The sequence below is a fragment of the Dermacentor andersoni genome, chromosome 1 (assembly GCF_023375885.2).
Source record: "Dermacentor andersoni chromosome 1, qqDerAnde1_hic_scaffold, whole genome shotgun sequence".
NCBI classification, from domain to species: Eukaryota; Metazoa; Arthropoda; class Arachnida; order Ixodida; family Ixodidae; genus Dermacentor; species Dermacentor andersoni.
This window is the reverse complement of record NC_092814.1, coordinates 223,372,491-223,389,531: the sequence shown is the minus strand read 5'-3', so window position 1 is coordinate 223,389,531 and position 17,041 is coordinate 223,372,491. Positions and strand designations below refer to the sequence as shown.

The window sequence follows — 17,041 nt, the reverse complement described above, 5'->3', positions numbered from 1 at the left end:
GACTGTGAGGCGTCTTACCTCCTCCCGCAGGGCCCGGAGCTCCCCTTCGTTGTGGTCCGGAGTTTTCTGGGCGGGGGCAGGCGGCGATTTTCTTGGACGGTCGGCCCAGGTGAGGTCCTGCTGGGGCTTGTGGCTACGGTCACGTGAAATGGAGCGCGCAGTGCTTGCACTGCGCAATGACTTTCGCGGGGCTGGCTTCTGCTCCCGGGTTCTTGACTTGCGTCTGGTGGTTGGCTGGGTGCGTGGTGGCGGGCGTGCGTACCGGTATTTACAATGAATATTCCCAGTATGATGCTCGTCCCCACAGACAATGCACTTAAGTGTACAGGTTGGGGGTTCTGTTGGCGTGTGCTTGTCACCGCAATTGTGGCAACATCCGCTAGTTGGGACGGGACAGACATCCTGGCGGTGTCCGAAATGGCGGCAGTTGTAGCAAGCCTCCATTTTTGGTCGATGAGGAAAGCAAGTATGAATACCCGCCCAAAAGCGGACAGCTTTTGGCAGGGGGCCGGTGGCGAAAGTGATAATAATGGATCGCTTTTTCCCGAAGGGCCAAGCGTCAATAATTGGTAGTTGAGGATTGAAGGGAACAAGTCCTTTCAGGATTTGAACGTGCGACTCACCACTGTGGGCCATGTGAATGACGCCCCTCACGGCATCATCGGGCGGAGCGAGGTATGCGGTGACATCAGTTGTGCTCGTGCCGATGCGGATTGACGTTATTTGGGCATAAGCCCGAGCTCGACCCTCCTCTGGAGTGCTGATCGTCAAGGTATTGTTTGTTGGATGCAGCCGCACCTGGTCCTGAGCGAGCGCTTCCTGCAGGTGTATTTTCGTCGCATCACAGATTGCTGCGAAGAGCGTTTGAGGGGTCTCCTTGGTTACGTCCAAACCGCCGCGTAGTCGGACTACGATCTTGAAGTCTCCCCGCGGGAGTTGCGGGAGAGGCGCGTGTCGCGTACGGAGCGGGCGCTGCGCAGCTGGCGGCGCCGCAGCTCGGGATATCTCGGCGGTTGAACGGCCGTCGCCGCCGCCCTTGGGTTCCGTTTGGGGAGAGTGAGTGGCAGTCGCCGGGCGGTACTGTTTGCGGAGACGCAGGACAGTCTACCATTCCCCGTTTAGGGCTTCGGCGGGGTCGATGTCAGTGCCGTTTACGTGGCTATTCCATGGCTGGGTGGGCTGTGGGGGTCACGGACGCCTCGGCGTGCACAAGGGAGACGGAGAAAAGGCCGAAAAATCCGACCCGGGCGGGATAGTAACACCCAGGTGGGCTCAAAATGGGCGGCTCACTTTGCCGGATACGATGGTGGCGATGTTGAGAGCCTCAAGTCGAAATGACCGGTCGCTGTGGACTTCGAAGGAGGAGCCCATACACAGCGCGTCCGCTCGCAGCGATACCGAAACCACCCTCCCCTGTACAGATAACTGAACACTCTCCCATCCCATTTACTTTCTTCCATATTCCTCAGGTGTTCTTCATACTCAATTTTACTGCGAGCTTCCCTCACTTCAAAACTAGTCCAGCCCATATCACCCTGCACAGCTTCATTGTAGCCTTCCCGTGAGCGCCCAATGCGAGGCGACCCACTGACCTTTGGTTCCCATCGAGTCCTGATTGTACCCCTGATTTAAAGCAAACAACCGCATTTCCAAAAGTAAGTCCTGGAACCGTTACACCTTTCCACATACCTCGGAGGACCTCGTACCTATTGTATCCCCATAGCGCTCTGTGCTTCATTATGGCTGCATTTCTCTTCCCCTTCACTGTTATTGTTTTTTTCTGTGTTTCCATATATATATTGCCCTCATTTATCCATATACCAAGGTAAGACGCCGGCGTGAGACCGCCGCATGCGGAGCAAAATTTAACTAGCGGGTGGTACGCCTCTCCCATCTTCTCGTTCGCACCGCCTTGATTGCCTCTGCACTGCGCGTTTGGGCACGTTTCGTACCGCGCGCGGTGTGTGCCTACGTGCATGTGCGTGCGTGGACGTTTTATTCGAAGGACGATGTACACGCGTACACGCTTCTATTTGCCTTTAAGATTGGTACGCTTGACGTTTATTTTTATGGCTGCAATGCGGCGAAAGGGCAGCGTCTGCTTAGCCATGTAAGTGACGCTGAGCAGGTACATCTTATGTGCCGCCGGAAAAATCGTCGGCATATACGATGCGTGTTAGCTAAAGTCATTTTTGCAGTTTCCCACAAAATGTTTGCTACAAATCCGTGTTGTCCCTGATGGCGACAACGGACTTCCATCGACACTGTGCGGAAATAAACAAAATATATCGCTGCATAGCACAAGTACGACATGCGCACACAACTTTAACAGGTACGTCCCCTACAATATGGAATAGAGGCACCAATGTAGACAGCTTGGCCATTTTTTAACAGTGTTCAAGAGACGGAAGTTTAAAGTATTAGTAATCATTTCTGCTTCAGCAATGCCGGCGCGACCAAGACGCGGGCGTGTATCGTCCAGTAACTCGATCGATCGGTGCAGTGGTGATGCAGGAATGAACTCCGGTCATCTTCAATGCATCGTGCACATATTCAATTTCTCGGCACGCGTGAACTTCGGCCACTGCTAGCGCATGCAAGAGAAGTGATTTCCATTCTTGGGCAGCGCACATACAAACGAAACAGGAGAAAGACAGGGCAAGCACTGGTCGAACAACTGAAAGTTTTTATATGAATAAAAGGATTATATACCGAGTAATAATGAAATTCATGTGGGTTACATATAAAAACCGTCATACACTCACGAGTGATCAATGAACGAGCTCGCTTCGTTTGCCAGTTGTTTACTTCGTTCGGCGCAACGCAGTAATCCATGTCTGTCGTCTGCTTTTTTCGTACCATTTTCTTGTGAATCGCCAGAATTTCACTGATGGCATCAACCCTTTTGTGTTTACATTGCTGTCGTGACAGTTAACAACACAATAACAATTTCCGGTCATCCGAAGCGTCGCAAACAAGAGACGTTTCGCGCGCAGCGCGAACTGAACGCGAGGGCGACCGTGAAGGGAAACGGCGGCGGGAACCTACACCCTATGTCTACACTCGTTGGAGGTGAAATTGCTCCGCCAGGGGAGAAACGTGCGGACGTCTTTACAGCTTCGCTGTAAAAAAAGGCGCAGTTTTGCCCGAAAGGCGAAGCATCGATTACGATCGCCAATTAGTAGATAGCTGTACGAAGGATAGTAGTTTTATCGACCGTAAAGCTTGTAAACGTTTGCTTACGAACTAAATTAACAAGCACGGTGTCACGCGCGCACAGGTGAACATGAACACATATCGCTAGATGACCGCGGAAACTCGCAGTGAAAACGCTGAAGTGAGGAACCGCGGCAGCAACAACGAGCGATTTGACATTCGTGCATCTCTTGCTTCAACGCGAACGAAACGACGAAAGCACAGCGCATACGAAGCTATCGGCACTACGCGCACTCTGCAAATATCGCAGCTCGCTTTCAAGATACGGCGCACGCACGGCCGCGCCGTAAGCAGCCGCCTAAGAACAGCGCATCTAGGCGCCTGTTCCTGCGTTGAGCGTCGGTGTGCCTCGGCGGCGTAACCGAGCGAACGAGTACAGCGAAAGATGAGAGCGAACGCGGATGAAATACAGCGAGAAGGGAGAGCGCGAGGAGGAAAGTGGAGGAGGGTTCAGCGGAAGCATGAGGAAGCTAGGGTGCCACCTTAAAGCACCACTTGACGGCGCTCACGTCCACGCATCCGCGGCAACGGCCGTGCGGGGACAAAAAAAAAAAAAAAAAAAAAAAAAAAAAAAAAAAAAAAAAAGCCAGTACTGCCTGAAGAGGCCAACTCTACCTCAGGCTCGTTCGTCGCTCCCATTCCCAATTCGCAGCACTTCTCTATTGTGGTCTCCAGAGATTACTCTCGCACAGGTGAAATTTCGGGCCGAACTATTCATATGGTGGCGGATTAGCCAGCGAAGGTGTCCATCGCAGACCGAACAACTATGGCCCAACTCCACGTCCAGAAACATTCTCTTGAATTTGGAATTCGCCCTGGTAAACTCGAAGGAGGTGGTAACTTACGCTTCTGCTGCTTGGACGCAGACTCGCACGACCTAGCTTGACGCTTACGAGCGGCCTCCAGTGTGCGATCTTCATCGGTAGCTTGCGCTCGACGCCGACGAGCGCAAGTAAATGGCCGAATTCTCCGCTTTCGCACGGGCACGTTGTCGTTGGTTACAGTCGCGTATCTACTGTCGACGCCTCTCGTACTAGGCTGGTTCTTCGGCCGTGCGCACAATGCGTGATCTTCCCACTTTCCCATTTTTGTTGGAGTTGCAACTGTTGTAATGCTCTACCTATGCAATGCACAATCAGATTCTTACATACCGTGTCGGCTATCGCGGCGCACATCTTCGTGTTTTCCCGCCACAACTGACGCGCCGTTGCATTGAGGGCAGACGACAGCAGACGCAGCCGGCAGCAACGGCGACCAGCGCTTTGCACTCCCCCACTGTGCAGGTGCGGCGCGCGGTGAATTCACGTGCACTTTCTTCTGGGTAGTACTATAGTTCGTTCTCTTTTGTTCCCTTTACAGACACTAGCGAGCCCAGATACCCACCGTGCGAGACCACGCGGCGGCGCAATCTTTCTTTTTTGGTCACTTTACGGACGGCAGCGAAAGAACGCATACGGCGCATTCCCCGTTTTACAGCTTCGCTGTAAAAGAGCCACAAAGCTCGCCTTCGCGCATAGCGTTTCCCGCTAAATACGGTTGCATACGCTGCAGTTGCCGGGAAGCGGCAACTATGTGGCCCGTCTATATATAGTGCCGCTCGTCGTGGCTCCGCCAGTCGGTGCGGTGATCGATGCGATGCCACAATATATCGCGAAAATAAAAACGCGTATACAGGTGCGCTCGAATTCCGCATATGGACGTAATCGTAGCTTTTTTTATAGGCGATTCTGCGGCAAACACTGGTGCAATGCTCTGAAGACATAATTATCGTGTGATCAACGCACGCCGATTGCCCGTAAACAATGCCCAAACCTTTCGAGGGGTTTTAACAATTGTTCCATCCAAATTGTTTCGGGCACAGTTCAACACGTTTCTGCTTCCACCAACCGTTACAGCATCTGTCAACACCCAGCAGCCGTTAATCTCATGCCGTTAGGAAAGCTACCAATTTTAAAGCGAATAGCTTTCGCCTACTTCGCCCTTTTAAAGAAAGCAAATGGCATTTTCCATGAAAAGCACTGGCTAGCGGAAATGACTGTTTCTAGTCGTGAAAACAGACCAGAATTCCTCAAAACAATGAACGAAGTTTGGACGAAACTTTCATTTTAGATGGTTAACTTAGCTGGCCTTCAGTGTTTTACAATGCTGAAGGTAGCACGACACCACCATGTGCAGTTCCATTCGGTGTTTTTTAATTTGTCTGCCAAATCCCTCAAAACTCCACATCCCGACTCACTGTTAGGCTGCAGACTGCACTTCGCTTTCAAAATGTGCATGTCGGGCTCTTGTGCAAGCTGCTTAGGAACTTTTCAAATGTTTAGAAATTCTGTTACCACACCTTTTCCCTGTCCCGTATGCTTCACTGAAGATGCTAAGAGTGATTAGCTAGCTACGAAGATTAGCAACCAAAAATAACAATGTAATTGCCTTTATATCACCTCAATCATGAGAAAGAGCCCTGTGTAGAAGCCATGTAACTGGCAATTTTATTTGAAGGTCCACATACCACAAATGTTTATTTAGAACTGTAAAAAGTATTAGGATTCAACTTGTCAAGTGAGCAGGAGCAGCTTCCCTCCTATGAGAATTCATATACCAATTATGTACCAACATTCACTCCTTGCTTTGCAGAAAAAAAGATGCACCAGAGGTCTTACAATTTTTAAACATATGCCCAATGAACTTAGTACAGCATCCTGTAGCTTCTCCTCATTGAAACTTGGCAGGCAGTGAAGGCTACAGGCATAGCAGGCCTACAATGCCTGTTCACCGGCTACACAGACCCTAAAAGTTTAATATTTTGTGCCGCCTATTGACTAGCAAGATCAAATTAATACAATTTAGCATATGCAGGTACCATAGCATGTGAATACTTACAGCTTACACAGTGATTCCTGAAATACAAGTGCCAAAAAAAGGTTTATGCATCTGCATACCAAGGGCTTCTGGAATCTCTGCTGCAGCACTTTCTGGTCTGCAATTCATACCATTGTCAGCACACATTAAATATGGCACGTTCACCACTTGCAGTCACCATCAATTTTGTGAACCTACCATCAGTCCAGAAAAAATAAGGGGAAGAAGCCTCTTGCAAACATTCAAAACTTACTTGAACAAACTACAAGCATACATAATTTTACAATGGTATGGAGGCTCCGCAGCCCTTCTATAGCATCATTATTGCAAGGGTGACTGAAGGCAAGCTGCCAGGGATGCACTGCAGTGGTTAGCAAATGCGGTTGCACTGTTCATTTGAATGTGGTATGCAGATAACCAAGAAAATGAGTCAAGTCATGGTATGAGCATACCATCACAACAGTATAGCAGGTTGTGACCTGAAGCTGTGGTTGAATTCTGGGTGCTGTCAAACATTTATCAGCCACACACCTTGTATGTTGCAACAAATAATTTAACCAAACTATATGTTCGTCAATATGTTGTTCTTTGGGAAATTACCTACAGCTTGCAGGCCAGACTACCATAAATAAAACGTCCATTCACCCACCTTAAGTACAAGTTAGAACCTATGGAATGAGGGATAGGGTTCAAGCTAAATTTTGTTTTGAGTTCACAAAACATTAAGAAAGCAACACAGGCTTATGGTTCACAAGCCTTACTTAATAAGTAAGGGTTTTTGAGTGGAAATGGAGAAGAAAACACACATACACACTGCATCAAGCAACAAGGTCCAAGGCGATACCTTGCTTCATCTTTTTATTCATCTTCATCTTTTTGCACTAGATGGGCCTTTCTTAAGTTACGGCTATGGGTTAATGATTTCACCATTATATAAAAACAGCAAATGACGATGAATTGCAAGGAGGAAACAAACTGACTGCAGCAGCTAAGAATTGGTTGGTCAGGCAGAAACAGTGATCAAGACATACTGAACCACAACTGAGGGGGAAAAAATAATAAGAAAGACTGGTAGTTGCAAACAAAACCAGACTGTGTACACATGGCAGCCCATGAAGCTTACCCCACAATATTTACATCACTGCAGAAGGATGGCATGCAGTTACACACCTTCAGCATTGGCCGAATGAGGCCAAATTAGGGAAAAAAAAAAAAAACTCGTTTGTGGACACTTCCACCAAAATAAAACTTAACACAGTCACAACTTCAGTGTTCAGAAGAACAAAAGTGACCTCACTGTGCAGGGGGAGCATTTGACTATGCAGAGGGAACCTCACTACACTAAGGGGGGGTCTGTAGGTTCTTTCCCACAAAAGCTGCTAAGAACCAGTGTCAATCTGAATACCACTCCTCCACCTCTAATTCCTTTAAAATTGTAAATGAAAGCAAGGAAGTGGGGGCCTATAGGTTCTCAACCATTCATTTATATACAGGAGGCCACAAAATTAAATAAGTTCCTAAAGGAGAGAGACAGGGAGGAAAAAAAAGGGGGAGGCAGAGATGTGGAACAAGAGGAGGAGGCGTAGGCTGACCTCTCTTTACTCATTCAACACTTTTTTCCCATTGTCTTTTTTCTTTCGCTCTTCCCTTTTTTTTGGTATTTCTCCTTTTCCTTACAAAAGGACATCGTACATGAGCCACAAACATACATACAAAAACCTAACAAAAAATAACAGTAGTATGTTGTACAAATGAATTATGACCGGCAAAAAAAGCTTCCATTTCCAAAGTTCACCCTTCCTTGGCCGTGAATCGGTGGCACAGCCTGGTATGCATAATTCGCATGGTCATGCAGCCTGTGTTTCACAAATCTTCCTTGGCTCAGCCAAGTAAGATGCAGGGTTTGAGTTTCATCACGATTTGCTTGTTTTGTGTCTACATGGGCAAGGAGTAATGCTTCCATTCGCATTTCGAGCTCCCTTTTCCCAGCACCGTCCTGCAGCAGCTAGGCTTGTCCCTGGCTTCTCTTCCTTTCCACCAGTACTCCCACCCCAACCCTTCACCTTGAAATAAACACCCTATGAAGTGCAGCAGCCAATCGACAGACGAAGAAGTGGCTACATTTTTGGTCTTGGAGGCAGAATGTAGATGAATAATGTGAAATGGCAAGCAACAAAAATACAATAAGTCGAGAGGGAAAGAGGCCAAAGTGCTTAGGGTCTGTCACAAAGAGGAGACTTGCTGCAGTAAGAGCAAGTGTCACTTGCCTTCTGCATGGTGTAGAGCTAACAAGACCACCTCACGAAAAAAGGGAAAAAAATTAATTGAACAACACGTAATAAATGCTGACAATGAAAGTTGCAAATAAGTAAAAACAAAAAAATTGAAAATAAAAATAAAAAAACAAACAGGAAAAAAAAGGGGGGGGATGTCTAGTGGGGGTGAGGGGGCGAGTAGTAACAAGGTGACAGGGTGGTGGAGTGAAGAGGAGTGCAGATGCAGAGTCGTTCACGGGACAGTCCAACGAGAGCAGGAGGGTGCCACGGGTACAGGGACTGCTGCTCGGTGGGGCCAGCACACAAGCTGCAGTAGGTCTAGTTGTGCCTGATGCCAACACCACCACCAGGAGGGTTACGGCTGCCACCTCTCGAGAAGGCACCACGCCCACCAGCCCCATTAGCACGCCCTCCAGGGGCTCCTCTCTGCATGAGCCCACCCGCTCCTCCACTGCGGGGGCTGCCTGATGTAAAGCTGCCCCCTCGTCCTTCTGTGGCAAGCTTCTGCTTGGTCTTCTTCTCTTCAACATTCACACGAGTGTCATTAATGTAGATGGGCTGCGAAGCAGTATGATGAAAATTAGTTCATTTTACACCACAATAATACCACTTCAGCTACAGATGACCTTTAGTTGACCTTCAGTCTACAGTCAACCTTATCCGAGTTCAACAGCCAAGTTTCCTACTAAAATTGGTGCCCTACTTGGTATACTTTCCTTGCAAGAAAATAATGTTTCAGCTCACTTCATCTGGGATATGGGCTCAGCAATACATAAACTATAAATCTACCATTACAAAAGAATGGTTCAGTACTTTTTTAATATTCATGCATTTACTAGACCAACTTAACAATCGTGTCATTCATATGAAAGCTAATATATGTGGCACAGCATATTATCAACACTGTGTATGGTGTCTTGCTTCATTTTCTGAAAGTGTTTCACACGAGATGTCACAAACAAGGTAGCCATGAAATAAGTTGACAACACTCAAGTTGTCACCCTGCACCATGACCTTTGTTGGCAAGCTAGCTTCTTGCTTTTTCATCTGCAATTTGGCTACTGTAGAGATATTTGTTCACTATGCACCAAACCTGAACTTTTAGTTATGTCCTGAGAGAATGCACACGAGCTAGGCTGACAGTAAAAGCAGTAATTGGGTTTGTGGGCACCCAGCCAGCAACTACTGCAAGTAATGACCAAGTGTTCACCTGTGCACTTGCTGGCCAAACTGCTGAAAACTCATTGTGCAGGCACAAGAAACTGAGCATGCAAATCAACTGTCAGCATCACATAGAGTAGCATGCGACATCCACACCTCACATCATATCATGGGCAGTGCAGATCGCAGGCTGCATGATGAGAGAGTCCAAAACACTCCTTGGACTCCACCACCACAATATCTGATATTACTAAACTGTAATAATGGTCAGTAAAACTAGAAAAAGTTTCTTGTACTGCTGAAACTCATTTTTTAAAACTGCCAAATTATTTAGAAGTTTGTGCTCCCTTCAGTGTCTGAAAAATCGGTCGATAGCTTATTCCTTCAAAATATTCTCTGTTAAAGCAGAATTTCGGAGCATAAATTTGACATACTTCCTTCAGTGCCCCGTTTTTTTTTTTACAGAAAATGACAACACTAGCTATATTTTGGCTATATCTTATTCTAACAAGATTCCAAATAACCTTGTATTAAAGACTAGCTGCGTGTGCAAAAATGGTAATATGGGCAGCAAGGCTTTTTTCAGGCACATGTCATCAACAGTGGTCAAGCAGACGTCTGGACAGCAGGCATCTGTCCATCTGCAAGACTTCAGACGCAAATTACCTCATCATCAAAAGCCAAGTGCTGCCAGTACAAAGTAGCTGGAAAGCAAGCTAACCCAATGGCCATTAAAATAACTGAAATACCAGCGATCGAGAAAAGCCGAAACGGCTAATCCTATGACGTTGCATAGGAATATAAATTTGACTGTATTATGAACTACATTTGGAAGTGCACAAGACAAAATGAGCCCACTAGATCATCCCACTCAGCAAGGTCAACATTGTCTGCCATTAAACAAAAAACCAGACTAGTGGCAGCTTGGAAGTGGTATGCATGTCAGCAGGTAACCAGGGGGGGAGAGGATATTGTGTAAGTGTTTACCAAGTGAGCATGTCCATTTTGTCTGTTGCTGAAGCACTGATTGGCTAGGGGCGCCTGTCTCCTTCTGACACCACACACCAGCCCAGCCAATCAGAACTTCAGCAGCAGATGAAATGGATATGTCCACTAGGTACACCCTCTTACAGAATACACCCCCCAGATGACAATTGACAAGAGTGTAGGCTTGACGGAGTGTTTATGAGACTGCAACATTATCAAGAATAATCGTGACAAAAATTCAGTGCAGTTGACAATGTGATTATGCTGGAACTGCATGTACAGTGAATGTGTGAAATGCATGACCATCGCAATGCTTATAGTAACAGTTGCTGACCGATTTTTCAGACCTTTACAAGGCACTAACCATCAAGGACCCTCATACGACCAAAGAACAACAGTCACTAATATCTTGACTAGTATTTGAAGCCTCAATTAATTTTTTCAAACACAATCTGCATGCGTGATGGCAAAAAATTTGCAGCCACGAACAATGCTGCCACCAGAAGGTTACTGTCTGCACCCTTGCCTTTAAACACAAGGCAATTTTCTCATCTTCCCAAGTGCCATTTGGCTGGTAAGGTTAACAGTGAAGAGTTCTAGGCTTGCTTGGTATAAACTCCTGATCCACTACTTCCAGCAGAATACATGAAATCTCTTAACAAAACAGGGCTGTTAAAATGACAGTCAACAAGAATGTTGAAGTACACAGCCACTTGTGCAAAGTACCTGTACTTTGTTTGTGAGGGCAAGCACACCAGCTACCACCACGCTGCACTTTTGTCATTGCAGTGGTCATAACCGACAATCACAATAGAGATAGCGCATGTGGGCTTGCAGGCGAAGTGCCGGCAACCATTAAGACTGAACAGCTTTAAGTTTCTCTGTACACTCAAGAGGGCTAAACATAAGAAGTGTGAATGTAGGTCCTCAACAAACTTACTGCTAGCAATTACACACATCTACACTTCATGGCATTGTAACATTGGTCACACATTAGACTGTGCAAGGGGTACACAAAATGCACACATCACAAAACTTCCATGTAAATAAATGCCTCGCTGACATGAACTCGCATGTTTTGAAAGTTAACTTTTTCACATAACATCAACTGCCCCAGGGACCATGTGTTGACCTCTTATCCCAAAAAAGTTTTCTCTAGCATATGGGCAGACTGGAAAAGGTCACCATCAAAAGCAACCTTAGCACTGACTAAATATGAACTGGCCCCTAAACCGGTATGAGCTCAAATATGTCTTACGTAATGGAAGCTGTGTACTAATACATCACAAAAATACAGCCACAAGAGTTTTTCTGAATGCTGCTGTAACAGCAAAGTTGCAGAAATCCGAAAAATTAATAGATGACTACCACAGTTTCTCGCTCCCCGTTTCCCTTTGCTACACTTCCCACAGGCACTCTCTCCTCCTCGCTCAGCAACTCGACAGTGTGGCAAAGGCTATGGACAGCGCCAGAGAACCAGAAGACTGGCTCCTCCATTGCCTGCCTCTGAACACCCATCGAGCGACGTCGATCGAACGGAAGCAGCACAGAAGGATTAGTGGCCCACAATGGACGAGCCCTGCTCCCTTTCAAAATATACAACTGCCTCTCTTCCCTCATTGGTTGAACAATCAACAGCTTTTTATCTGGGTGATACCATACAAATGATAGTAAAATTAATTTAATCCTTGGGTTTGACATGTCGAAACCACGGCAACCCCCTAAACTTTTACACCGCTCTAACCGGGCGACTATTGCTATGTCCCGCCTCTTTCATGTAGTGGTGCTATTGTTGTCTACTTCTGGTTGATTTAAACTGAGCGTTCAGTGTCACTTTCCTATGCAGATGCGGCAGAATGACGCACTATGTTCGTTGGGTTGCACTACATTGCCGTGAGCATTCATGCAATGTATAGACTACATAGTAGCTGTTTCTGGTATTTCGGTTTGATAATAGCCCAACATGTAAATATATAACACGCATGTTTAAAATTCCCTCTATATCACGCTCGCAAGATTTCTTGTAGCCGAAGGCGGTAAAAACACACTGTCACAGCTAGGCTAGAGCCACCGCTAACTTGTGAATGTGGTGACATGGGCTATATTTAACAGTCCCTTTTACTCTATAATTTAACAAACACAAACACAAACACACACACACACACACATGCACGTACACTTGCAGTGGAATCAAATGCACTTTCGAAGTGGAAGGCAGAGACAGTAGCACTACACTAAAGTCGGCTCTATGACGGACATTTTCTTATGTAATATAGGATTTGTTCAATTGCCTTTACAGCGCTTTTTTTCCGCATCTTGGCTTGTTAAGATATTTTTCTGCTACCATTCTACACAAATACACAAAACTTGGCTCTCTGACAAATGCTGAACTTCTAGTCACTAAATGTGCTTTCTTTTCAAAGCTGTGGGCGATCACTCTGTGGACGGTAGGTTGGTGTTGACGTGCAGCCAGGGTATCGAATCGAAACTGAACCAGAATGTTGTTTTTTCCCCTCTGGAGAGACACCGAAAGGAAAAAACGTTTTTGGTTTCTGAACTTTTCATCCATGTATTGCCTGAACTTGTGGCTCAACTATGCTACCTTATGTAAATACATCCCATGATTTCAGAAGTAGCAGCACCGTTAGTACTGTTTTCAGTGTATCGCATCCGGGGACCAACTTGGTGCGTTAACACAACATAATTTGCATCACACCCTACGCGTGGACTTACAGACTGTGAAGCGTGCAAAGTACCCGAGACAATACAGCATGGACACTTGTTGCTTGTCCCCATTATGATTCAACGGCAGGCACTCATCTCTTCGTTAGCACCAATTAACAGGCGATTCAGATAAAAAGCGCTAGTGGGCTGTCGACCAGATATATCAATTAAGTGAGCCATCAAGGTTCACTTAGAATATTTGGTTAACACAAGCCTAGATTCAAGGCTCTAAATGGGCCATTTGAAGACAAATGTGTATATAATCACATCCTACTGCATGTCATCATCAGCACTCTTATGTCCCAATTTACTCCTCTTCCCTTTTCCCCCTAGCAGAGTATCATGCTGGGGGACTCTGCATTTTCTCAATATATTCTCTCTCCCTCAATAAGATTCCAGTGTTGGTGTAGGATCTTTTGCAACTACGCGCGGCCTGAAGAACAAACAGGCGTAATCTTTCAGGGCAGCTTAGCTGCAGCGTCAAGTTCTTGTACAAAATAAATTTGAGCTATTTTCTTGTGATTATTTTTCAGTTATGCAAATGAACCGGTTTGAACAGTTATTTTTTCGCTCTGTAGTTGAACCGGAACTGAACTGATTTTAGCGAACCGAAACAAAAACCAGAACGAAAAAAGTTTCGGTTCGACACTCAGTGTGCAGCACTTTTGAGCCTTCTACACAGCACGCAGTCGCTGCAGTTTACTTACTGTACGCACCTGGCAGTTCAAGGAGAGTAATACAGCATTGGTACTATTCATGTTCTTGCCGCCAAATGAGAGATCGCTGCACCAATTTTCATTGAGAACCACTCCACGTCCATCAGCTGCCGTAGCCACAGCTACAGCAGACGATTGGCATTCTCAGGCGGAAGTGAACCATTGGTTTAAAAAAAAAAGGTCTACATTTATTGCATGTGTGTATTGATTCTTAATGTTATGCAACTTACTATGTATATATATGGTATTAAAAATAAGCTAAATGATGTGCTATGTTTCTAGCATTGATGACATTGTGTAGGTAGCCAATCGGATCGCTTGCACAAGTGACATCACTCACACTTCGTAGCATGGGAAGGGGCTGATGAGAGCTCGGGGGAGTGGCGCTGCTGCTATTGGCAGCAATGCACATCTTTACAACCTAATAAATTACAAGCCTTATGCAGAGCACTTAAATCCTTCTCCTAATGATCAGGAGGACCTGCCCTATTGGTTCAATAAGTTTGTACACTATTGTCAAAATTGTTGCAGGGTCCCTTCAATGTGCACCTAATGTGTGGTATACACAAGTGTTTTTGTATTCTGCCCCCATCGGAATGTGACTAACACCACGACCGGAATCGAACCTGCGACCTTGCACATGACCTTGCTGGCATGACAATATGTAAGGAGGGATCGAAAAAACCCAAAGAGGAGCTATATATGCAGCGTAGCATTGTCATGCTTGCCAAATATCGAAACCAAATTTCACATTACTATAGTGTTAACATTTTCTATCCACAAGAAACTTCAATCCAAGGGAGAAAAGGAAGAGGAGCAGTGTGATCAGCACTAAGAAGAATTCACGATTCACAACCCCTTCAGTGAATTTGAAGAAACCTTGCATGTCCTGAAATACGGCCCACATCTGTTAAAATGAATCCACACGCAACACTTTCAAATATAAAAGACCAACTTCTTACTTTGTTAGCACAACCTGTACCGTGGAGTCAACTGTGCTATCAAACCTCAATAGTATCAAATTATTGTCCCTATGAAGCAGCAGAAAAACACCTTTGAATATACCATTCAAAATAAGAAGTTCACTCGTCTATCATGTATGTCCACTTAACACAACATTTAATATTTTGAACAATACAGTGCATGTCCCAGCAAAAGGGGTTTTGCCTAATTAATGCCTGCTCATTCAACCAGCTGCACATGGGTGGCCGGCCACATATTTACAGTACCTACATACAGTGATCATGGCACATCATGATGTCACCACCAACTGGAGCCAGAGTACAACAGTGACACGGCACGTGCAAAACTCCGAGAGACAGCATGGCAAAAAAAAGTGGGAGAGTTCAGAGGCGCGCAGAAAATGTGAGGGGTTCACTGGCAAGAGCATAAGCCGCCTCCTTTCGTAACCTCCGCTTGCATATCTACATGTTTGCTTTCAGTGCACCCATCCTGGAGGAAACTACCCTTTCAGTTCTCTGCAAATCCCCATTTCTTGTTTCGAGCTGCATCGGTAACTCGGCTTATTTTGCAGCACTGTGCCACTTGCACCCTACTGCCATAGAAGTGAAGCTCAAAAACAAATTTCACAATGAAGATGGAAATATTAAGTTGAACAGAGTAAGGCGAGAAGAAATCACCGGTTGCACAGGCATTCTGGATTCCACAGAGCACCTTCAAAACAAGGCACACACAGAAAGGCACCAAGGCAACAAAGCACAAATGGTAATTTGGGTGCTTGCAAGTGCATGACAGCATTTAAGGCAATTGAGAAGGACCTATGTGGTTGGTTTGTCAATATCTGTGCCAGGAACACTCTCATGGACAGCCCCATATTGATGGCTTAACTGAAGCACTTTGCTGTGCTCTTCAATGAGGAGTTACAGTATGGACCAGCTGCAGCATTTTGAAAAAAGACACTAAAGAGGAACATTAGGTTCAGTGGATTGATAAACTGAACTTTCAATATAGCAGGCAGAAAGGTCTGTATTACTGTGAGCAATCCCTTGGTAAGCCATAAATGATACAAAAATGAAAGATTGGCTGTTAATTATCTGTACCACCTCATCAAGGATGTGGAAAGATAGGCTGCATGAAGAGCAGCCAGAAATCCATTAATACTTTTTCCTGTTGGATATCATTAATATGCAAGTAATTTTTTTTTATGATGCTACCAAGCAAGACCCTTGACCATTATAACCATGGACAGCTCCAAGAAGCATAAATCTTGTCATCAGCAAAAGCAGCTTAACCCTGAAGTCTAATGTCTCGCAGAAGTCTTCCTGTTCACTACAGATATAACAAGGCATAGATGACGTGCGACTTCTTCAGCAAGTCGTTCCAAGCATGGCATACAGAACTTGGGAAAGCCCGAGCAGAGCGTTTGTCCTCGTGTTTACAATTGCTGTGCTCATCATACCACCCACGAGCGAATTGATAAAGTTTAGTTCCTGCCAGCCAGAACAACGGCAAAACACTGCGGCCCCTCAACTAGGCAGTCACCAAAATTTTATGTAGCAAGCTTTAGAAGCTAACTTCTAGAAAACCCCTGCATTGATCTAAATCTACTTGAATGCCTACAAATGATTACAACAGCCAGTATTCATGTCACATGTCAGGCCTACTTCTGCCTTGAACTGCTTTCGAAAAGCTGAGTTTTGTGCAGACATAGGGGATGGGCATTCAATGGCAGATGAATGCCTCAACAACATTTCACTTCACACCAGCTCAGACCTTTTATATAAACCCCTCAGAGTCTGAATAGTTGGCAACTAATTTTTCAAACGCAAAGAATTGAGACATGCTCGATTATATAGCCGTCTTTAAAGCAATGCCACTTGCCCGACGGACGCCTGAAACCAACAACTGTACGGACTTCTCACACGCTACCATTCCATTTTCAGACACCTGCATGATGGCATGTAGACTAAGCATTAGCAACGAAGTGTTGCTTTTGTCTTGACAGGTTAAAGGGGTCCTGAACCACTTTTCATCACAGTCAAAAAATGCACTTTAGGTTATAGACTATTTCAGAAATACTTTGCCGCAAAAAGTACTTCAATGCATTCAGCAAAAGTGGAGTTATTGGCCATCAAACATCGTGTT

At 45.6% G+C, this 17,041-nt stretch overlaps 1 protein-coding gene across 3 annotated transcripts in view; it reads right to left on the bottom strand.

The window, feature by feature from the left end:
• Positions 1-6,890: 6,890 nt before the first annotated feature.
• Positions 6,891-17,041, bottom strand: part of rin (ras GTPase-activating protein-binding protein 2) — a 115,036-nt gene continuing 104,885 nt past the window's right edge. For all 3 annotated transcript variants that reach the window (XM_055063065.2, XM_050196671.3, XM_055063066.2), the window contains one exon: positions 6,891-8,906. In XM_055063065.2, coding sequence (XP_054919040.1) covers positions 8,667-8,906 — 240 coding nt within the window. In that variant the 3' untranslated portion in view covers positions 6,891-8,666. The remainder of the gene's footprint in view (positions 8,907-17,041) is intronic.